At 48.3% G+C, this 23,464-nt stretch overlaps 1 protein-coding gene and 2 non-coding genes across 6 annotated transcripts; 2 read left to right on the forward strand and 1 right to left on the reverse strand.

Annotated features, from left to right (window-relative positions):
- Positions 1 to 267: 267 nt before the first annotated feature.
- On the forward strand, positions 268 to 23,156 carry PGAP2 (post-GPI attachment to proteins 2). 4 transcript variants are annotated; one of them, XM_036259771.1, is made up of 8 exons: positions 268 to 327; positions 8,070 to 8,090; positions 10,398 to 10,469; positions 11,678 to 11,852; positions 20,854 to 21,106; positions 21,246 to 21,340; positions 21,941 to 22,049; positions 22,236 to 23,156. In XM_036259771.1, the coding sequence occupies exons 4-8, from the start codon at positions 11,688 to 11,690 to the stop codon at positions 22,364 to 22,366; spliced, it is 753 nt and encodes a 250-aa protein (XP_036115664.1). In that variant the 5' UTR covers positions 268 to 327; positions 8,070 to 8,090; positions 10,398 to 10,469; positions 11,678 to 11,687; the 3' UTR covers positions 22,367 to 23,156. The 4 variants fall into 4 exon arrangements, with proteins under 4 accessions (XP_036115664.1, XP_036115666.1, XP_036115665.1 ...); XM_036259772.1 differs by lacking the exon at positions 268 to 327 and adding an exon at positions 7,841 to 7,862; XM_036259774.1 differs by lacking the exons at positions 268 to 327; positions 10,398 to 10,469 and adding exons at positions 12,755 to 12,757; positions 15,989 to 16,173 and having other exon boundaries at positions 8,075 to 8,090; positions 11,678 to 11,847.
- Positions 6,139 to 6,327, reverse strand: LOC118629206. The gene has a single exon (XR_004959436.1). It is a non-coding gene; the product is annotated as a U2 spliceosomal RNA (small nuclear RNA).
- Positions 12,464 to 12,566, forward strand: LOC118629107. Its single transcript, XR_004959357.1, has one exon. It is a non-coding gene; the product is annotated as a U6 spliceosomal RNA (small nuclear RNA).
- Positions 23,157 to 23,464: the final 308 nt, after the last annotated feature.

A 23,464-nucleotide genomic window follows, 5' to 3' on the forward strand; every position in this document is an offset into this window, starting at 1 on the left:
GGGCAACGAGTCTTTTGAAACTGAACGTGAGGGCGGTCTTCGGGACAAGGGGAGAGCAGGAAGAGGAGGGACACAAGGAATTAGGGGAGGAAAGGGAAGGGGTGGTGGGAGGGGCGTGGAGTCCCGCCTCTTGCCACCGCTGTTGGCTAAAAGAGAACCGTGACGTCACACAGGGCCCCTCAAAGTCGGCTGGTGAGTGGCTACATTGGGCGGGTTGTGGGCGAAGAATGGTGACGTAATACAGAGGCCCCGCCCCCTTCCGTGGAACAGAGAGAACCCGGCTGCTGAAGCTCAGGCCAATCAGAGGGAAGGCTCCAGGATGGCATGGTAACTATTCTACCCTCACCTTGCCCCAATCTGTGGGCCGTGAAAGGAAGACTTCCCTGTGGTCCTCCCTTCACTTCACCACGTGCGGAGCTGGAGGGCCCTCCTGGGAGGTCCGACTGTCCGTGTAGTTTGCCTGCAGCTGCTGAGAGACCTCAAAACCTGGTCTCCTTGTCTCTTAACCCAAGCCAGCCCCAGCAGAACCTTTCCCTCTCTGGGTCCCTACAATAGACATGAGCATCAGAGATGCCCTAAGGGAGTGGCTCAGCATAGGATTTCTTTCCCACCTGTCGTTTAGAAAACCCTAGTGATTCCTGAAGCCCTGGTTCAAATGTTCCCGCCTTCTCTGGGATACATTTGCTGATCTGTCTTGGGCAGGCCTCTGTCACATTGTATCCTATTACTTTCCTGTCTTCTGTGCCTGGGCTGTTGGAAGTCAGAGCTGCATTTTGATTTTAGTGTTAAAAAACAAAGTTCAACCTGGCCTGGTTGGCTCAGCGGTTAGAGCATCAGCCTGTGGTCCAGAGAGACCTGGGTTCGGTTCCCACTAAGGGCACGTGTCTTGGTTGCAGTTTGTCCCCGGCCCTGCTTGGGTTGTGGGGGTGGCAACCACTCTGTGTCCCTCTCACGTAGATGTTTCTCTCTCTCCCTCCCACTCTATCTGAACAAAAAATGGAAAAGTGTCCTCAGGTGAGGATTAAAAACAAACAAACAAACAAAATTCAACCCAGCCCCTGTGGTTCAGTGGATTGAGCTTGTCCCATGCACAGAGAGGTCCTGGTTCTATTCCCGTCAGGGCACATGCCGGGTTGCCAGCTCATCCCCAGAAGGGGGCGTGCAGGAGGCAGCCCATGGATGCTTTTCTCTCAAATCCACATTTCTCTCTCCCTTTCTCTCTAAAAAGTCAATAAAAACATATCAAAAAACAAAGTTCAACTGAATAAATCTGAAGATCTAATTGACTATATAAAGAGATTCATGAATTAGGCAGCATCTCATCTAGCAACTGGAAGGGTGCTCTGAGGGGTTATACAAAATGGGAGGATTTTATAAGAAGGGCGGATCAAGGGAGTTATTAGCAAAAGACAGCTTTTCTTTGGGGGGGGGGAAAGAGGAAGGTTTTTTATTATGTACTTTCTATGGAGGATGGAGAGGGCCTATGTGACAGATTTCCTTACTGGTGCTTGATCAGAAAGTTTCATACTGGTTGATTAAGATTATGTTTCTGGGAGAAGTTGAAAATGCAATTAGATCAGGTACTAAATTTAGATTTGGTATCATGTGCTTTTGGCATGAGTGATGTCATTTGGGGCGTATGGCTTTTTATTCTTCAACAGGTGTTCCTTTTCCCCAGGCCTAGCCTGGAGAAGAAGCCTGACATTACAAAGGGAGGGTGGAGCATGTTGAAACTAGACCTAGTAACTGAGGGTCCCAAACAGTATAGCAGGGACTGTGCTCAGAAAGCCTATAAAGAAAAAAAAAATTTTTTTAAGCCCAGCCAGTATGGTTCAGTAGTTGAGCATTTACCCATGCACCAAGAGGTCATGGGTTCAATTCCCGGTCAGGGCACATGCCCAGGTTGTGGGCCCGGTCCTCAGTTCGGGGCATGCAGGAGGCGGCCAGTTAATGTTCTCTCTCATTGATGTTTCTCTCTCTCTCCCTCTTTCTTCCTCTCTCTAAAAATCAATAAAGAAAAAAAAAGCCTATTAGGATTACTACTTCACCTCCAACTGGGGCATTAAAATAGAAATGGTCTGTGCCCAAAAGTAGGCGAACTTACATCCCTGTAGATTTTCAGTGGTAGCAGTGGATTAGAGATAATTGATTAATTTGTCAAAGAATGGAGTGTTATGAAGATGAACAAGATAATAGAAGCCCTGGCTGGTTAGCTCAGTTGCTTGGAGTGTCATCCCGATATACCAAGATTTCAGGTTCTATCTCTCCTCAGGGCACATACAGAAAGCAACCAATGAATGCATCAATAAGTGGAACAACAAATTGATGTTTCTCTCTCCCCCTCCCCTTCCCCTCTCTTTCTAAAAATCAATAAATAAAAATAAAAAGATAATGGATAGGAGAAGCCTGATACATTATGGGTGTTCAATAGATGCTTGAAGGAAGAAAAAAATAAATGTATAGAGGGTAAAATAGTAAAACTAATTTAAACAGCTGACTCCAACCACCTTTCCCCAACTCCTCCATCCAAACATCCTCCTTTTCCCCCTCCCCCTTCCCTTACCTATGCTCTGCGTCAGAAAGGCATTAGTTCTCCCTGGGTAATTAGTTCTCCCTAGCTTCCTCATTAGCCCTCCTGAACTGTTGATTTCTCATCTTCCAATCTTCAAACCCGACTAAGTATTTTCTCTACTTATTTATTCTTGTGTCTCTAAGGTCAAACACAGTATAAGTGCACGTTAAATGTTTGGCGCATGAATGAATGAATTGTTTTCTTAAGTAGAAAACTTGAAGTGAGTTTAAATCTGAACCCAAACATGTATTACCTGTAAAACTTGGGCAAATTTCTTAACCACTCTGAGCCTCAGTATCCTTGTCTGTAAAAGGGAGATAATGGTATTTGTCTCAAAGGGTTGCTGTGAGAATTAAATGAGATAAAGCACTTATCAGGTACCCAGTACATAGTAACCCCTCAATGTATGATAGATATGATTTATATTCTTTCTTCTTTTTTTTTTTATCCTCACCCGAGGACATTTTTCCATATTTTGTTCAGATAGAGTGGGAGGGAGAGAGAGAGAGAGAGAGAGAAACATCGACGTGAAAGGGATACATTGAGTGGTTGGCACCCACATGACCCAACTAGGGCCAGGGACAAACTGCAACCGAAGTATGTGCCCTTAGCGGGAACCGAACCCGGGTGTCTCTGGACCGCAGGCCGATGCTCTAACTGCTAAGCCAAATGGGCCAAGGCTGATTTATATTCTTTATAAATGTCAAGGAATTCTGATTCTAAATATTCTGACATGTCTTAGAAAAGGGGCTCAGGCCCAGCCGGTGGGGCTCAGTGGCTGAGCATCGACCCGTGCATCAAGAGGTCCCAGGTTCAATTCCCTGTCAGGGCACATGCCCAGTTTGTAGGCCTGATCCCCAGTGGAGGGCATGCAGGAGGTAGCCAATAGATGTTCTCTCTCATCATGTTTCTATCTCTCTCTCCCTCTTCCTTCCTCTCTCTCTAAAATCAATAAAGAGAAAAAAAAATTTTTTTTTAAATAAAAGGGGCTCAGAGCCCAGCCAGTGTGGCTCTGTGGATTGAGCATCATCCCATGGACTGAGCGAGGTCCCAGTTTGATTCCCGGTCAGGGCACATGCCCCAGTTGCAGGCTCAATCCCCGGTGGGGAGCATGCAGGAGGAAGCCAATCAATGTTTCTCTCTCACACTGATGTTTCTATTTCTCTCTCCTTTCTTCTCTCTCTAAAAAAATCAATAAAAACATATTTTATTTTACTTTTAAATGTTTTTTCTTGCCCTGGCCGGTTTGGCTCAGCGGTTAGAGCGTCGGCCTGCGGTCCTGAGAGACCCGGGTTCGGTTCCCGCTAAGGGCGCGTACCTCGGTTGCAGTTTGTCCCCGGCCCTGGTCGGTTGTGTGGGTGGCAGCCACTCGATGTGTTCCTTTCACATCGATGTTTCTCTCTATATATCTGTTCCTCTCTCTCCCTCCCACTCTACCTGAACAAAAAATGGAAAAATGTCCTTGGGTGAGGATAAAAAAAAAAAAATGTTTTTTCTTTATTGATTTTGAGAGAGAGAGAAAGGGAGAGGGAGAGAGATAGAAACATCCGTGAGAGAGAACATCGATTGGCCGTCTCCTGGGCATGTGCCCTGACCCGCGCATCAAGAGGTCCCAGGTTTGATTCCCCATCAGGGCAAATCGGTGGACTGTTTGGTGCATGGGTTGACGCTCAACCACTGAGCCACACAGGCTGGGCTAAAAACATATTTTTAAAAAATAAATTGTAACCTTGGTCCAATATTATATGAAAAAAATAAAAATTGAGCCTGGACTGGTTTGGCTCAGCAGTTAGTGTCAGCTCGTGGATTAAAGTGTCGCAAGTTCAATTCTGGTCAAGGGCACATATCTCGGTTTTGGTTCATCCAAGGCCCTGGTCGGGGTCTGCGGGAGGCAACCAGTTGATGTATCCCTCTCATGTTAATGTTTCTTTCTCTGTCTCTCCTTCTCTCCTCTCTCTCTCCCTCTCTCCCACTCTATATGAAGATAAACAGAAAAATATCCTCTGGTGCCCGGCTGGTATGGCTCAGTGGTTGAGGGTCAACCCATGCACCAAGAGGTCACCGGTTCGATTCTTGGTCAGGGCACATGCCCAGGTTTTGGGCCTGATCTCCAGTGGGGGGTATGCAGGAGGCACCCAATCGATGTTCTCTCTCATCGATGTTTCTATCTCCTTCTCCCGTCCTCTCTCTCTAAAATCGATAAAGGAAAAAAAAATTTTTTTTAAAGAAAAGAAAAAATATCCTCTGGTGAGGATTAAAACAAAAATAAATAAAATTAAAATAAAACTTGAGCTAAAATTCACATAAGAAATTATATAATTGACATACAATTCAACTTCAAATATTTAAAGTGTACAATTCAGAGGTATTTGGTATATTCATAAGGTTGTGCAACCGTCACCACTATCTAATTCCAGAACATTTTCATAATCCCAAATAGAAACCCCAGACCCCTGCCATGGCTGGATAGCTCAGTTGGTTAAAGCATTGTCCCAATATACCAGAGTTGTGGGTTTGATCCCTGGTCAGGGCACATACAAGAATCAACCAACGGCCCTTGGTTCAGCAGTTAGAGTGTCCTCCTGTCGACTGAAGGGTCTCAGGTTTGATTCCTGGTTAATGGTATATACCTGGGTTGCAGGTTTGATCCCCAGCCCTGGTCTGGGTCGTGTGGGAGGCATCCAATGGATGTGTGTCTCTCACATCGTCTCTCTTTCTCTCTCTCTTTCTCGCCCTCCTTGCTTCCATCCATCCCTCCCACTCTCTCTAAAAATTAATGGAAAAATAGCCTCGGGTGAGGATTAACAACAAGAACAAAAAAAATTGAATCAACCAACGAATGCATAAATAAATGGGACAACAAATTGATATTTCTCTCTCTCTAAAAATCAATCAATCAATAAAAGAAAACAGACCCCAGACCCATTAGTAGTCATTCCCCATCTCTCCCTCCTCCAGCCCCTGACAACTACTAATCTACTTAGTTTTAATGGATTTGTCTGTTGTGGACATTCCATATACAGTCGTCTCTCGCCACTTTGTGCTTCGATGTTTGTGGCTTCACTCTATTGCAGTTTTTTCAAATAACATAATCACTACCTTTACAGGAAGAGTAGAATTTGCTGAGATGGAGGAAAAGAAGCATTCCAAGCTAGATTAACAGGGAGAATAAAGATGTGGGACCAGGAAAGAGCTCAAGATAGGGAATAAGGGCCAGAAGCAGGTATCTGTGGGTTGGAGTTAAAGGATGACTCGAAGCCCAAAGGTAGAAAACCCAAGTCCAGTTTTTGAAACTAAATGGAGGTGGTTCTTTTAGTTCACTTGCCCTGGGACCTTAAAGGACAGGGTGGAAAGAATTCAAAATCAAGAAAAGTAGTTTTTAGAACAAGACACCTTCTCTCCAGACTTTGATCTCTCAGGAATGGGGCCTAGATATCTCTGGGTTCCCCACCATTGCCCAGGCCAGGGCTTGCCACAGAGAGGGCCTAACAAAAGTGAATGCATGAAATAAGCTCTGGCAAGTTAATAAAAATTGGAGCCTCTGTTTCCCCATCTGCAAAGTGGTGATTTTATTTATTTATTTGTTTTACTACAATACCGGGTCGATAGGCAGACTGGATGAAGCAAGCTCCTATTCCATCTCCCTGCTCCAAAAATCCATTTACTATATTGTCCTTGGATAAAGGACGTATCAGATATTTAAATGGTAAGAACAGATACTACACTAGGTCTTAGCCAAAAGGCTGAGAAACAATTCAAAGTGATTTTATAGCTACTTTGTGAGATTAACAATATATGTTGATTAAGGGACCTCAGGTGCCAGACTCAAATCCTGGTTCTGACATTTATTAGCTGCATGAATAGGTAACTTACCTTCTGTTTTCCATTGATAAAATGGGGGGTATTAATACTACTTCATGGCGTTTTTATGAGGATTAAATAGGATAACATAAAAGTTGAAAAGTATCTGGTACACAGGGTGCTCTAAATGTACTAATTATTACTGTGAAGATTTAAATGGAGGAAAATGTAGCCCTGGCTGGGTAGCTCAGTTAGTTAGAGAGTTGTCCTGATATGTCAAGGTTGGGGGTTCCCTCTGGTCAGGACATATACAAGAAGCAACCAATGAGTGCATAAATAAGTGGGACAACAAAAATTGATGTTTCTCTCACTCTCTAAAATCAACTTTGAAAATAAATAAATGGTGTGGTTCAGTGGCTGAGTGTCGATCTATGCACCAAGAGGTAGCTGGTTCGATTCACAGTCAGGGCACATGCCCAGGTTGTAGGCCCAATCCCCAGTGGGGGGCATGCAGGAGGCGGCCAGTCTCGATGTTCTCTCTCATCGATGTTTCTCTCTCTCTCTCCCTCTCCCCCTCCCTTCCTTTCTTTCTAAAATCAATAAAGAACCCTGGCCAGTTTGGCTCAGCAGTTAGAGAGTTGGCCTGTGGTCCAGAGAGACCTGGGTTTGGTTCCTGCTAAGGGCACGTGCCTCAGTTGTGGTTTGTCCCTGGCCCTGGTTGGGTCGTGCAGGAGGCAGCCACTCGATGTGTACCTTTCACGTTGATGTTTCTCTCTCTCGCTCTTCCTCTCTCTTCTTCCCACTCTATCTGAACAAAAAATGGAAAAATGTCCTCGGGTGAGGATAAAAAAAAATCAATAGCCCTGGCCAGTTTGGCTCAGCAGTTAGAGAGTTGGCCTGTGGTCCAGAGAGACCCGGGTTCGGTTCCTGCTAAGGGCACGTACCTCAGTTGCCGTTTGTTCCCGGCCCTGGTTGGTTGTGCGGGTGGCAGCCATGCAATGTGTCCCTTTCATGTCAATGTTTCTCTCTCTCTCCCTCCCACTCTACCTGAACAAAAAATGGAAAAATGTCCTCGGGTGAGGATAAAAAAAAAATTTTTTTTAATTAAAATAAATGAATAAATGGGAGGAAATGTGATGATTGTAGTGTCTAGTTCAGAGGTTTTCCAACCCCGGCAGATGTTCTGACAAACAGGCATTGTGCCTACAGGAAGAATTACTGGTTTCTTCATCCTCTTACCCTTTTGGGGTAGGATTATTTCTGCAAAGGGAGCCAAGAGTCTCACTCAGGTCCCTTCATGGGTAAGTCAGGGTGGAGAGGGAACCCTGCAGTCCCGTTTCTGGTGATCAACCCTTTCATAGGGCTAGGGGCTGGAAATCCTCTCTCTTCTCTATCCGGCAGGACAGAGCGCCCTCTCCTGATCAAAGGCGGGAATAGCTCTGGCCCAGAGTTTCTGGGGTGGGCCTCAGTGGATCTCACTACCTTTCAGGTGTTCCTCTCTGCTGAAATTCCCCAAATCGGCTCTGGGTAACAAAGTTTGGGCGAGGAGCGCCAAGGCTGGGGTGAAATTGGTTTAATATTTTAGAGGGGTGAGGTTGGATAATTCGGCTAGAGTCGGGGAGGGGCAGGAGAGACTGGGATCAGGAAATAAGAGAATTCAGGGCCTTGCTGAATTAATTTTATGTTCTTTCAACAGGTGATGGAACGGAGTGGAGAGGTAAGGTGACAAAGTTGATTATCCAACAGGTCAAACCCGGTGTACAAGGCTCTTCCGGCTGTCCCAACATCCGGAATTAATGGGACAGATGAGGGCTAGAGAGGCATGGCATGAGAGGACGCCAGATTAAGGGGGAGAGCCCAGGGCCTGGGTCTGCAGAAGCCGGGAGGAGCCAGCAGAGGATCTGGGCGCAGTTTCCTTCCCAAGTTCCACCCCAAGCCTGCCAGCCCCGCCCCCACCATTCCCACTCCTCCACCCCCCTCCCCGCCGCTCACCCCCTTCCGTGTCCTAGTCTACCCCCTGGGTCCTCACATCCCCGCTCCTGGCCTGCGCCAGCGAGGTGTCCTCACAACCACAGCCTGGGTGAGTATGGGGATGGGTGTGCAGAACCGCTGGGCAGCCCCACTTGGGGGAGCTCGGCCACGTGGACCAGCCTCCGCAGGGCTCGGTCCCTAACCCTGGGAGCCCTGGTGCCTACCCAGGAACAACTGCTGAACTGATTCGCTGAACTGACGCCCCCCCCTCCCCCCGCCCCGCCCCTATCTTACTCGGGGCTGTGTGGGCAAAGGCTGAGCTCTTCCTTCTTAACTCCATAGGGACTCCTGGTCCGCATTCCTCCTTAGGTGCCTGGAAATGCGGGGGTGGGGGGCTTCGGAAGGAATTTGTAATCCAATAGATTAGTTTCAAATCTCAGCCCTGTCAGTTTTTAGCATGTGACCATGAGCAAATGTTTTTAACCTTCCTGAGCCTCTGTAAAATGGAGATATACAGGCCATAGCACCCACCTCATAGAATTATAGTGAGGTTTAAAAGAAACTGAAACTGGAATGCCTAGATTGAGAAAGCACCTAGTAACTGAATTTAGACTGAAAGCTGAGAAGATCTTTAAGGACCTTTGAAGATAAGGTAGGGGTACTCTTAAGAAATCAGTTTTCAACTAAGTAATACCTATGAGGAAGTCAGAGCTGACTGGGGCTGAAGAGCTGCCCTTCAGGTAGTGAGCTCCCTGTTCTGAGGCCTGGAATTGTTGAATGACCAGGTTGGAATGGTCTTATCTAAAACACATTATCCCCGTGTTGAACAACTTTGGGAACAGGCCCAGAGTGGTTAGGTGACTTGCTCAAGGTCACACAGCTAAAAGGGAGACCAGGTACATCTGGAAAAAGTGGAATAGCCTGCTTGTCACCCCCCTGGATTATTCATTCCTTGAGGATCTAGTTTTCAGTTTGGGGACCCCAGGGGCTCATGAGGGATCTATAGCAGCTGGTTTAAGGGAGGGATTTTGGGAGGAGGGACTAATACTGTTACAACCACAGAAGCTGGGTTTGATCTGGTGGGGAGAGTGTTCCCCTTCCAGGGCCCTGAGTTGAGAGACTCAGACCATTTGGGGACTGATACAAGGAATGTGCTTGATTGGAGAGGCTCACCAGAGCCACTTCCACCTCCCCTGGGAGACCCTTGGCCCCTAAAGGGAGAAAGAAGCTTGAGCAGTTAGGGTAGGCTGTCTGACAGGGCCTGGCAGAGAAGTGGGCGGGGGAAGATAGATGAGAATGCAGAGGCCTATTTTCCTGGCTTGTTCTGGAATGCCAGCAGGCCAGCCTTATGGCAGGTTTTTCTGGAGGGCGGGGCCCAGAAGAGTTGGGACTTCATCTGGTGAGGCCCTTGAATCCAGAAGAATGAGTTCTTTTTTTTTTTTTAATGTTTTTACTGATTTTTTTTTTTTCCATTTTTTGTACAGACAGAGTGGGAGGGAGAGAGAGGAAGAGAGAGAGAGAGAGAGAAACATCGACGTGAAGGGACACATCGAGTGGCTGCCACCCGCATGACCAACCAGGGCCGGGGACAAACTGCAACCGAAGTACTTGCCCTTAGCGGGAACCGAACCCGGGCCTCTCCGGACCGCAGGCCGACGCTCTAACCGCTGAGCCAAACCGGCCAGGGCTTTACTGATTTTTTAATTTAATTTTATTTTTTTTAATATTTTTTCATTATTGATTTTTAGAGAGAGAGGAAAGGAGAGAGAGATAGAAGCATCAATGAGAGAGAACATTTATTGGCCGCCTTCTGCATGCCCCCCAATGGGGTTTGGGCTCAAAACCTGGGCATGTGCCCTGATCGGGAATTGAACCGGTGACCTCTTGGTGCATGGGTCGACGCTCAACCACTGAGCCACACTGGTTGGGCTTTATTGATTGTTGAGAGAGTGAGCTAGAAACATTGATGTGAGAAAAGAAACATTGATCAGCTACCTCCTGCACTCCCCACACTGGGGGTCAAGCCCGAATCCCCGGCATGTGCTCTGACTAGGAATCGAACCGGGACGTCTCAGTTCATGGGATGAAGCTCAATCCACTGCGCCACATCGACCAGGCCAGAAGAGTGAGTTCTTTATGTATCTGGAACCAGCCCTAGTTTGGCAACAAGAAACCTAAGTTCTGAGGATGGCTTTCCCTCAGGCTCAGCATAGGCTTTGGGAAAGAACCTTCTCTCTGTACCTTGTTTTCTCTGTCTTTATAATGGGAACAGGGATGACTGACTCATTTATATAGGGTTTGGTTTTTACCTTTCTTCCTTCTATAAACAAGCACCCCTTCTCCCTCCCCTTCTAATCTGACCTTTCTGCCCAGATCTCTGCCCCAAACTTAGGGGCTAGATGGCTTCCTTGGACCCACAGAGGTAGGGGTCAAGGTAGGCCACAGTTGTAGTTTGTGACCCTGTAACCCTGAGCAGGTTCCTGTCCTTCTCTTGGTCTCAACTTCTTCTATACACTGAGGGAGTGCTAGGCTAAGATTGCTGGTGTGTATTCAACTGTTATAGTATTCAACTGGTGTGTATTCCTAACCTTAGATAACCTCATCTGAGGGGAGTCACATCGCTCATGAGCCCATACCTACTCTCCAGAAGGGGTGGACAGGTTCCTGGCACTTGGAAGCCTCCAGAAGCTGAATAGGCAGCTTTCTCCAATTGCAAGCCCAGGCCAGTACCAGGCCTGATTCTGCAAAGCCTTTCACCCTCAGAGCATGTGAGGCAGCAGGTGGGGACAAACAGGGAGTCAAAGTTCTGTTAGTTTCTATGGAGTCCTTCCTGCTATTGGATTGTGGTGCAGGCACACAGAGCACACAGAGCCTGAGAAGGGACTGAAGGTACAGAGGGACCCTGGGTAGGTTGGTAAAGGAGTGAGAGTGGATGGGTGGCCCTGAAGCCTTTTGGCTCAAGGACCTGGGGAAGAAATGGACCATTCTGTGTACTAGGAGGCTTTAGGATTGGTTCCTGAAATAAGAGTGACTAGTTAGGCCAGTTCCTGTAGTTCTAGGCCCGTCAAAGCAGGCAAAGGGGAGAGGTCTCCCAATCTATTCAAACTTCTTTGCAGCACTTGTTTAGTTAATTGTCTTTCCTCTGAAATTGAGGGTGAATGTTCTCATGGGATTCCAAATCAGTCTTCCTCATTCAGGGCAGGAGCTGTCCAAACTTAGGGGCTAGATGGCTTCCTTCTTGGACTCAGTCTGAGGAATGAGCACAAGAGCTGACTTTACCAGAGTCCCATCCTTGCTGCCTTGGGCCCTGACAGCATGCCACTCCATCACCAGGTCTGACAAGATGTACCAGGTCCCACTGCCACTGGACCGGGATGGGACCCTGGTCCGGCTCCGCCTCACCATGGTGGCCCTGGTCACAGTCTGCTGTCCACTTGTCGCCTTCCTCTTCTGCATCCTGTGGTCCCTGCTCTTCCACTTCAAGGAGACTACGGCTACACACTGTGGGGTAGGGATTGGGGGCACTGATACCTCATATTCAGACCCAGTTGGATCTATTCTGGATCCTGGTTCTGTTATAACAGGATTAGAAGTCGGGTCCATCAAATATGCTGGGTTGCTGGGGGGGATGCCTGTAAATTGAGGCCACAAGGATTAATCTCCCTCTACCTTCCATGGAGGTTGCTGGGGCTTGGGGTTACTAAAGTTGGGCAGCCCCAGAACCTAGTCCTTCATAGAAAGGCAGATGCAGGAGACCCAGGGTTTTCTGGGGGATGGAGAGAGAACAGGACTGGGCTAGAGGGCATTTGGAGCCTCTTAATATGGCACTGTGGTCTGTGCCTGTCTCTGGGAATGTGATTATGTATATGTATGCATAACTGTAGTGGCCATGACTATAAAGGCTTTGAGTGGGATATGTGTGTGAGAGAGACTGTATTTGTGCCTGTCTGGGTGAGGATCTGATTATGAGTGTGTGTTCTGGGGTAGGTCCCATGTCCTCTGAGGTTCCATAGGTGGCCATGTATCCTCTGGACAGTGATATGGGGTGCTGGGTCAGGAAGAAAGATGTGAGAGTCCTTTCTCTGCAGGATATTCGAGTAAAGGGAGTGAAACCTGTGCTCACTTTGGCAGTGTATATACTAAAATTGGAATGATACAGAGAAGATTAGCATGGCCCCTGTGCAAGGATGACACACAAATTCATGAAGCGTTCCGTATTAAAAAAAAGGGGGCGGGGGTGAGACCTGTGTTGACCTCTGTTATACCAGTTTATCCACTGACTCTATATATTACTTGAGACAATAATACTGAGCTTCAGTTTCCCCATGTCTAAAATGGGGTTCATAATTCCTGTCCTCCTCCTCCTCCTCAAGGCTAATGTAGAGCTCCAGGTAGAGGAAGGATAGGAAGGTGGTTTGGGAAATGTGAAGGGTGGAAGGAAATGTGAGGAGCAGATGAGGAAAAGCAAATTGTTAGGCTGGAAAACAGAGCGGAAGAGGAATTTACCCAGGTGTTTTAGGTAGAAAAGAGGCCTGAACATGAACTTTTTTTTTTTTTTGGTACGTGTCCCTACTGGGAACTGAACCTAAGACTCTCTGGTTCACAGGCCAACCCTCCAACCGCTGAGCCGAACCGGCCAGGGCCTGAACATGAACTTTTGCATTAGCCTCAGAGAGAGCTCTGATGGCCCCCAGTCAGCTGAGCTTCCCCTCTTTCTATAAAGAGCATTTGCTCCAGAAAAAGGGCTGTGACTAGCAGTGGAGTCTGGCTGGGAATTGGAGTGGGGCACTTATTTTGTTCATAGGACTTGAAGTTTTCGCTCTCTGTTTGTCAGTAGGTAATCATGGGCCTTGAGCTGTGGGCAGCTAGTCTGATGAAACCTAGGCTGGGAGCTATCAGAAAGAACAGGACAGGTAATCTAAGGGGGAGGATTAGAAAGAATCCATGACCTAGTTCTCACCTTAGATAATACATCAAATGTTTCTATTATTCTGGCCAACTCCTTCATTTTGCAACTGCTGCTGAACTACCTCCTCCTCCAAAAAGTCTTCTTCAGCTTCCTTGCGGCAAACTTAATCACTCCCTCCTCTGGATACCCACAGTACCCTGTGTTCTCTCTCCCACAGTTCTATCACCTTATATTTGTGTATCTTCCCAAACAGGCTGAGAGCTCCTTAAAGATGAGCACTACATCTGAATCAGTATTTGTTGGATAAGTAAATAGGATACCCCAGCCCAATGCTCTGGGAAAAGTATGGCAATGGTATAATGCAGTCATGGTCCATACAGAAAATCATAGTATTTGTACAGCATATGGAGTTAAATGTTGGCTGTTTGCTCTGCTCCTCATGGCTGGCTCCAAGAGCTCATGAGATCAATAACCTCAGCATATCTGGCATATTTATGACCTATTCTTGGCATACTGGTTATGTAGCTAAGGCAGAGGTAGTTGTAGGAGGGGTACCTGGCCCCTCTGGGCAGGACTAGGCCTAGCGACCCTGTGGGTATTTTGTTCTCATTTCCTGGGACTACCATGTTGGATCCCCTAGGGATTTTTGTATATGCTCTGAATTTTTCAGCCTGAATTTCCCAGGAATGACCAACCCTAGGAATAAAAGAAGTAACCTTAGTTTAACATATCGATAATTAGATGATTTTACCTCTACTTGCACATGCCCAATGATGGGGAGTTTTCTTCCTCCCCAGGCAGCCTGTTCCAAAGAGATTTAGTAGCTAACAATTAGCAAGCTGTTTCTTATGGTGAGCATAAACTCTTTTCCTGGCGATTTTCTGCCTCAGGAACCTTAGAGCTACTCTTTCCTCCTGGTTTCCAGCCAGCCCTGCAGAGATGGGAGTCCCTGAGCCTACTCTTAGTTAGTATAGCTCTAGTTCCATCAGGCGCTGTTGATCACTGTTCTCTCCATGCTAGGCCCTGATCTGGGCATAGGACTACATATGGCCTGAGCAGTACAGGTGAATGCAGGACTGTTCCATTCCTATTATAGGCTATCATGCCTCTATTAATGTAGCCTGAGTTGGCTATTAGCTGTTTCTGCATAGGTTCAGGCTGGATACTGATAGCTCATATTGAGGCCTGTCTAGATCTCTTTTGGATCATGAATCTATTGTCCTGAGATTAGCTAGCTCTCCATTGGGGCCCAACAACATACTCAGTCCTACTCCAACCAAAAGGGGCAAAATCCTATTCTGTTTTCCACTTTTCCCTTTCCAGAAAACTGCCTGTATCCCTAGACACAACACTCAGAAAGGTCTCCACCCCCATCCCTGGCAAGAACGTTATTGTGGGCTGATCTTAGCCACTGTCACTTCTTACCTTTGCAGAGTGTTCCAGAATTTATGACATGGCCTTGTTGGTCCTAGGAAGGCTGTGTGCCTGGGCAGGCATGGAGATCTGGGCACTTTGTGGGCGGGAGGGCTGGCCCTGGGGAGTTGGGGGTGGGACCCTGTAGTCTTAGAACAGTCTCAGTCTGGCTAGAGCCCTCAGCCCAAGCCCCGGATCCTTCAGCACCCGGTGTGAGTGTTGCTCAATGCGGGCCCCCCTCCCCTAATCTCTCCCCTGTCCCATTCCCTGATGCTGAGTTAGACTAGTGGACTGGGGTTCCCTAATGGAGGGAGGTATGAGTCCCAAGGGCAGATTTGATCCTAGGCCTTTTAATACAAAGTCATCTTTGTCCAACCTCCCTCTCCCAGAAGGGAGCCCAGCTTGAGGGGCCATGATGGGCAGGACCTTAGAGGGTGGAAAGGGAGTTCTGTGCCTGGAGGAAGAAGGGAGCAGCAGGGAGCTCCCTGGGTTTAGATCTGTCTGTCCTAGGTCTGGCCCAGCACAGCAGGCTCTAGCTGAGTGGAGAAGTTTCCCATGATCCTCAGAGTCCTGTAAATCTTGGATTGGGTGACATGGGCTTCTCAGAGAGAAAGAAGATAGAGGTCTGGGCCTCAGAGCGACCCTGGTGTCTTGGGGTTGGGGTATACTGCTGGCCTGAGGCTTGGATCATTCTGAGCCTGGGGGTTGGATGGCTGGCAGCTTGTGGTCCCATTGAAGTAGGTTCTGGGGCACGCCCACTGTTCCTGGTTGAACATGGGTAAAGAGCAGGAATGTGGTCAGACAGGGTCAGTGGGAGGGCTTGGGCCAGTCTGAGCTAGGGTCCTTTGTCTAGGATCCTTGACCTGAAGAAAGCCTTGTTTGGAGCTTTAATCTGTCAGGTGGCAAGAGGCCTTAGTCCTAATAATTGATCCTGGCATAGTTCTGGGCCTCAGTCTCCCGTTCTGTGGAATGGGAGTAATAACCCTTCCACCTCTGACCCTTCTCCTGAGTGGGTTTGATGGTAGTGAGAATGAGGTAGGCCATCAGAGCTTTCATGTCCAGACCACTAGGCGCCTGTTTTCCAGACTCTTTGAGAGGTGGCCAGTGTGCCAAGAGTATTCCTCAGAGCTGATCCTGCCTATCTCTGCTGCTCTTGCCCCATTGCCCTCTGCACCTCTTCTCTCCTGCACTATTTTTCTTTCCCCTTTATGCTCTTTCTACTCTGGCTCTTTTTTATACCTTGAGTAGCTCTGGAAAAGGCCCTACTTTTCCAGGCCCAGGTATCCCACTAGGCCCTACGTTGTGTCCCTCACCCTGCCTAGGCACCACTTCCTACAGGATGTTCTCCGCAGCCTCCCAGCCCTTGGACCCTGATGGGACCATCTTCCGGCTTCGCTTCACAGCCATGCTCTGGTGGCTCATCACTTTCCCCGTGTTCGGCTTCTTCTTCTGCATCATCTGGTCCCTGGTGTTCCACTTTGAGTACACGGTGGCCACTGACTGTGGGGTGAGTTCCAGGCTCCCAAGTACCTGGGTCAGGGCCAGGTCGGGAGATGGAGGTAAGGGCAAAATCAGAGAGTAGGAGAGAAGGTGGAGGGTCAGAGAAAGGGGGAAGGGATAAAAGGATGGTGGGGGGCAGGTCAGAGTTCAGGGAAATTTGCAGGGAGAGACTCAGAGAGTAGGGTCACAGTCCTCTGAGAGTAGAAGAGGATTATAGGGAGTGCAAGGGAGCAAAGGGGAGAGGGGGAAGGGAAGGGAGTGGAAATAAGTAAGAGAGATCATGAGAGGGAGAAGAAGGCTGAAGAAAGACCTGACTGAAAGAAAAGCCAGGACTGAAGAGGTAAGATGTGGCCAGGAGCTAGAAGTAACAGATAGCTATAGTTGAGACTGGGGGCCTAACCTAACAGGACCCCCAGCCCTGCTCTGGGATCTTCTAGCTTGGTTTCTGTCTCTGGCCTTCTTGTGTCCACTCAGGGTTCTGCCAGCTAGAAACCTAGATGGACTTCCTGCCTCCGAGATCAGTCCACCAGGCCTTTGCTGAGGACTCAGGAGTAGAGGGTCTGTGTCAGGGGCATTGAATTGAACGTGGACTTGCCCGTAGCATCTCATTCATACAAGAGAGAGTCCTAGGGCCAGACGGTCACTACAAAGTGAGACAGAACTCCTGTTGTATTAAAAGGGAGGGCAGGGATAGCAGGGCCCAGAGGGAGCATATAACCCAGGTTGGACGTTGGGGAAGACTTTCTTTCTTGAGGGGGCATTGTTGCTATGGGGTGAAGAAGAATCTTTGTGAATGCCACCTGACAACTTTTTTGGGGGAGGTGGCTGACAACTTTTGATTTTATCCAGAGGGCAATGGGAAGCTTTGGAAAGATTTTTTTCTTTATTGATTTTTTTCTTATTTTTTTAGAGAGAGGGACAGGGAAAGATAGAAACATTAGAGAGGACATCAGTTGGCCCCCTCCTGCATGCCCCCCACTGGGGATTGGGCCCACAACCTGGGCTTTTGTCCTGACCAAGAATCAAACTGGCAACCTCTTGGTGCATGGGTCGACGCTCAACCACTGAGCCAACCATCTGGGCAAGATTTTATCGAGAAAGGGACATGATCACATTTGTGGTTTAGAAGACCAATCTGCCTTCTAAAAGGAGGGAAGGGGACAAGAGTAGGGAGACCAGTGAAGAGGCTTATGCTGCTGGGGAGACCAGAGCTAAGATGGGGACTGTAAGGATAAGGAGGAGGGGATGGAATCCAGAGAATAGAAAGTGGAAATGATGGGAGTGGGAGTTTTTTACTAGTTGGCAAGGGGCAGGGAGCAGTAAGGTATATAAGAAAGTCATCCGTAATTTTAGGGAACTTTTTTTTTTTAATCCCCATCTGAGGATATTTTTCCATTGTTTTTTAGATAGAATGGAAGGGAGGGAGGGGAAGAGAGAGAAGGAAGCATCAATATGAGAGAGATACATCGATTAGATGTCTCCTGCACGACCCTAACCAAGGCAGGAGAAACAAGCATGTAACCCAGGTATGTTACTTGACCAGGAATCAAACCCAGACCCTTTGGTCTGCAGGCTGATGCTTTAACCACTGAGCCAAACTGGCCAGGGCATAATTTCAAGGATCTTTTATCAGAGGCCAAAGGAATGAATCTCTAATGGTGAAATCTGAGGTGCTATGACAGGGAATATTTTGGGCTCCCTCCCTTTATATCATGTGAATTTCTGATCTGCTGCCCTGCCACAGATCCACTGAGCCATGTCCTCCAGGCCAAAGGGTTTCTGTTCTTGGGAAAAGGGGTTATGTTCCCATCTCTCAGTACTCTTAGCTCTAGGCTCATGGTAAGGTTTGAGGTGAACCGTGTACCTGGTTTCTGATAGCTCCTGATGTTGCTTGCTTGTTGCTGGCATAGTTGGTAAGTAGGGAATTTGTGTGCTTGGAATAGGATGTGTTTATGTGAATGTGAGTGTCTTTATGAGATTGTGTGTGTGTGTGTGTGTGTGTGAGAGAGAGAGAGAGAGAGAGAGATGGGAGAGACAATCCCTGCTTTTAGAACTCTGCTCTCACCACTAATCTGGGTGGAATTTGTGAGGACAGGACTGGCAGCCCCAGGACTCTAATTCTCTCATCACAGGACCCTAATTTTCTTTTCCTCCCAAGGTGTCTCCCCAATTCTCTGCTATTTCTACTTTTTTTTTTTTTTAATATGTTTTCATTGCTTTTTTTAGAGAGAGAAGAAGGGAGAGCGATAGAAACATCGATGTTAGAGAGAAACTCGATCAGCTGCCTCCTGCACACAACCCGGGCATGTGCCCTGACAAGGAATCGAACTGGGACTTCCCACTCCATGGAACTACACTCAATCCACTGAAGCACACCAGCCAAGCCCATCTCTACTCTTTACCTGTTTCCCAGCATTGGTCAGGGATCTGCGCCCGTAAATGCACTGGGCTCTCCCCTCCAAGCTTTAGAGGCTGGTCCTGTTCCCTTTAAATAGCTGAGATTGTGGCACTAGTTTTCAGAATGAATATTCTAGGAAGTGGAGGCAGCACTCCCACTAACTCTACTCAGAGGACCTATTCACAGAGGCAGAAAAGTCAGAGAGGAATGAAGGTCTCAGAAGTGTCTGGTGAAGATATGATTCCCATTTCTCCCTCAAGTAGGCCATCCCATGTTTGACTGCAATATAGTAGCTCACTACCTATTTACAGGCTTTTCAGGGAAGCTTTTCTCCTGAAAGCCATCCTTTGTATCCACTGTGAGCCAGATACTGCAGATGCTTTGTATCCATTATATTTAATATTCACAATCACCCTGCAAGGTAGGTAGTGGTTTCCCTATTTTGTCATTGAGGAAATTGAAGCTCAGAGAAGTGAAGTGGCTTGCCCAAAGTTACCCTACTAATAAAGGCAGAGCTGGGATGCAGACCCAGGTTAGTGTGTCTCTAGAGCAGGGGTGGGGAACGTCTAGCCCGTGATCGTATAAGGCCTGAGAAATCAATACCTGCTAACATCACACAACTCACCAAATTAGCCTGACCAAATATAGCAGGCTAATTTTTTTTTAAATATATGTTTCTTAATTGATTTTAGAGAGAGGGGAAAGAAGAGGGAGAGAGAGATAGAAACATCGATGGGAGAGAACATCGATTGGCCGCCTCCTGCATGCCCCCCACTGGGGATCGGGTTCACAACCTGGGCATGTGCCCTGACCAGGAATCAAACCGGATACCTGTTGGTGCATGGCTCAACGCTCAACCACTGAGCCACACTGGCCAGACTAGCAGGCTAATTTTAAGTTGATAATTTTTTATGGCCCACGAATGATGTTATAAATATCCAAGTGGCCCTTGGCAGAATAAAAGTTCCCATCCCTGCTCTAGAGCCTCCATGCTGCCTCTTCACTGAATACTCGGAGTGAATATCTGAGCCTGGTCTCGAGCTATGGTATCTCAAGCCCTGGCCTTGAGAGCAGCACCCTTTCTCTAAGAGTTTTGCACTTAGTTTCTTCTGACAGTGCTGATGGGAATCCATCTCCTTTTCTGTGAAGGATGTGAAGCCCCTGGCTGGTGCCTCTCTAGACCCACCCCTGCCCTGTGAGCTGCTTCCATCATGCCTACCTGCCTAGCTGCTTTGGAAAACTATTCAACATCCCCAGTGGGAAAAAGGAAGGGATCTTACAGAACTCCATCTCTGAAGATTGGTCCCATCATAATCACAGCAGGGTCATTCCCTCTCTGGACTCTGGCACTGCTCTGGCCCTTGTTGAAAGTCTAAAAAAGTTTATGAAAAGTGTGGGCAACAGACTGGTAGCTTCCACAGTCTTGGAATCTTTCAGAAATGCAGATGATTGGATCCCAGGCCTTCTCACTCTCACACAATCCCCAGTGAGTTAATTATATGCATATTAAAGTTTGAGAAGCAGCTCCAGGCCTGGCATCTAAGAGATGCAACTCCTGGCTTTCTTGTGCCCATCAAAACAGCTGTTCATTCACCCCCCCATCCTCTCACCTCACCCTCCCATACAAGCAACACCGCAATCCTTGCAGCTGTATATTGTCTCCTCCCCTTCCTCAGCTTGAAAGAATAATGCTCCAATTTCTTAAGGAATGATGAAACCCATTTTTGAGAAAGATGGATGGAAGAGATGTACAAGAACAGGGTGACTACCACAGGTTAGGAGCATCCACGTTCTTAAACATGAGCAGGGTGAGGGTGCCCTTCTGGCCCAGCTCCCCCAGGATCTCATAGTACCCTCTACTATCTTGGCACACCTGCCCAGCCCTGCCCCAAGGAAGCGCAGATGGTCTCTGACTCATCCCTGTCATGGGACTGAATCTGGGGCCCGGGGCTCATGGAACCTCTCACCGGGCCTTCCACTACTGGCTCAGAGAGTCTCTGAACCTGTCTGAAGCTTTTCTAGCTATATGTAGGGAGATGGAGAAGGTCACATATGTCCCTGCACAAATGTTAGTCTGGCTGGGGAATGAGAACCAAGTGCTTTAGGGAGCTGGCACCTGGACATGGCAGTCTCTGAGGAGAGCTATGTGGGTACCTGAAGGAAGCCTTCCTGGAAGGGAGGGGACTAGAGCACAGCCTTCTGAGGGCCAGGTTGATTAGATGGAGAGAAGGATCTCCAGGTGGGTGGGCCTTGCAAGGGCCAGTGCCCAGATGGGTCACAACTCTCTAGGTGCCCAATTACCTGCCTTCGGTGAGCTCGGCCATCGGTGGGGAGGTGCCCCAGCGCTACGTGTGGCGCTTCTGCATCGGCCTGCACTCTGCACCACGCTTCTTGGTGGCCTTCGCCTACTGGAACCACTACCTCAGCTGCACCTCTCCATGTCCTAGCTACCAACTGCTTTGCCGCCTCAACTTCAGCCTCAACATCATCGAGAACCTCGCACTGCTATTGCTCACCTACGTCTCCTCTTCTGAGGACTTCAGTGGGTGCCCGGAGGAGGGAAGGAGAGTGGGGAAGGATTCTGGGAGGGAATGCCCTGTCCCTTCCTTACTCCGACCTTCAGGCATAGGGTTTGGGTGCTCCCTGCAATGCTCACTCCTAACCCTCCTCTCTCCCTCCAGCCATCCATGAAAATGCTTTCATTGTGTTCATCGCAGCATCCCTCAGTCACATGCTCCTTACCTGCATTATCTGGCGGCTGACCAAGAAGCACACGGTAAGTCAGGAAGTATGGTGTAGACCTGGGGCTCCAGGTGGCCCAGAGGAAAATCAAGACCTCCTCTGGATGCAGTTAATGTTGAGGTGGGAACTGGTGTTCTAATTGGAACCTGGGCTGGGGCTGGGACTTGGAGACAAGTGGAGGGTGACTGGCTGGTCAAAATCTAAGACTGTGTTTGGGTAGTATGGGAGACTGGAGAATAGAGGAGATGGAGGCTTCAAATGGAGGTGGAATGAGGGGCAACACCAGGCTGCAGCAGGTTAGGAAGATGTGTCAGGGTCTGTAATCTGTAATAACTCCAATTGCCCCCCGCCACACATACACCTTTTTTCTCCCCACCATATCTGGACATGTTGGGTTGGTTGGTTGACGCCAAAGTAACTTTCATATTCCATCCCCTTGAAGTGGGAAGGGCAGGGACACCACCATTCCTTGGCCCTACTAGCAAGGAATGTGAACATGCCCATCATTCCTGCCACCCCTGCTTATGCCCCTTCCATGACCAAGGGAGGAGACACTTGCCCTTAGGAGTTGGGGCTAAGAGAGGAGGCCAGATACCTATCCAACAAGCTGCAGAGTGATCAGCTTATCCCATAGGATCAGAAGTCCTACAACTGGAAACAGCGGCTCTTCATCATCAACTTCATCTCCTTCTTCACGGCGCTGGCTGTCTACTTTCGGCACAACATGTATTGTGAGGCTGGAGGTGAGGCCAGGCTAGGATCCAGATGGTCAGTGACTATGGGACAGTTGTGATGTTTTCTACAGTGTGAGATATGGCATTGTGTTACCTGTGTAGTAATGTAGTGGTTGATTTATCAAGAGGCCCCTGGGGCAGGGGGAGTGTGGGGACAGGAGGCTCACCATGCCCTTCCTTGTTTCTTCACGACAGTGTACACCATCTTTGCCATCCTGGAGTATACTGTTGTCTTAACCAACATGGCATTCCACATGACAGCCTGGTGGGACTTCGGGAACAAGGAGCTTCTCATTACTTCCCAGCCTGAGGAAAAGCGATTCTAAACCCTTCTCTCCCGCTGAGGAGGGGCCCATAGCCCAGAAACTAGAAATGAGATACCACTCTGGCCTTCCCCACCTCCTGTATCCTTTCTGGGTTCTACTGAAGCTGGGGAAGAGGAGAAGGAGAAAGGGCACAGGACATGGCTTTACCTAGCCTTACGGCATCTCCTTTCCCCCACCCCAAGAGGCACAGAGACCTTCCAGCACCATCACCCTTACCTGAGAGGCCCCAAGAAGCTGAGTTAGCAGGAGAGCTCCACCATCTGGTGCTAAAAGTCTTGAGGTTCATAACCACCATCCGGTTCTTGGCCTTAACATAGCCATCTCATTGAGGTCAGGGACCACCGAGCAGTGGCTGCCTCCTGAAAACCACAGCCATTCTCTTGACGTGGTCATTCATTTGACTAATGTGTCTAATAATCTATTCTGCACATCCAGGTCTACGGCCACAGTACCCTGCTAAGGCTGCCCAGATGGTCTATTCCTGACTTCATCTCTGGTGATGGGGGATAGGCAGGCTGCATGATGCCCAAGGGCTCTGCCAGTCTGTGCTTCTGTCACCTTGTGGAGGTGGTAGCCTGTGGGCTGACCTGCCCCAGAAAAAGCATTGGTACAGCATATTATTTCCCTATCCTTCTGAGGTCTCTGGCTTACAGACTCTTCCTCTTTGGCAAAAGTGGGGTGGTGGTGGGGGATCAGGCACAGATTCCTACCCCCATCACCCTACTACCCCAGGCCCTGAGCTCTTTTGATTGTACATTTTGTTTCAAAGGGAAATAAATTTTTTTTTTTTTTTGCCAACAGTCTGGGTTAGGCTTGCTTGACTTGGGACTCGTCTCTTTGTTTAGTGGAACTGAGGTGAGGAATAAGCTCCAGGATGGAATAAATCCATGACAGGTTATGATTCCACATGGTGTCTACTACCTCCTTAGGCCTAGAGTCTCCTATGGCTGGTTTAAGTGAGAAGTAACTGAGCTATCTCTGTGATGACTCCAGGCCCAGAAGCTGAGATACCTGGGAGTCTTGGGTGGAGGCAAAGGCCTGAGTTCTAGCCCCAACTGACAGTAGGTCGTTCTCCTTGGAGGTATAAGAGTACAGCTC

This window comes from Molossus molossus, unplaced genomic scaffold (genome assembly GCF_014108415.1).
Source record: "Molossus molossus isolate mMolMol1 unplaced genomic scaffold, mMolMol1.p scaffold_m16_p_13, whole genome shotgun sequence".
Lineage (NCBI taxonomy): Eukaryota > Metazoa > Chordata > Mammalia > Chiroptera > Molossidae > Molossus > Molossus molossus.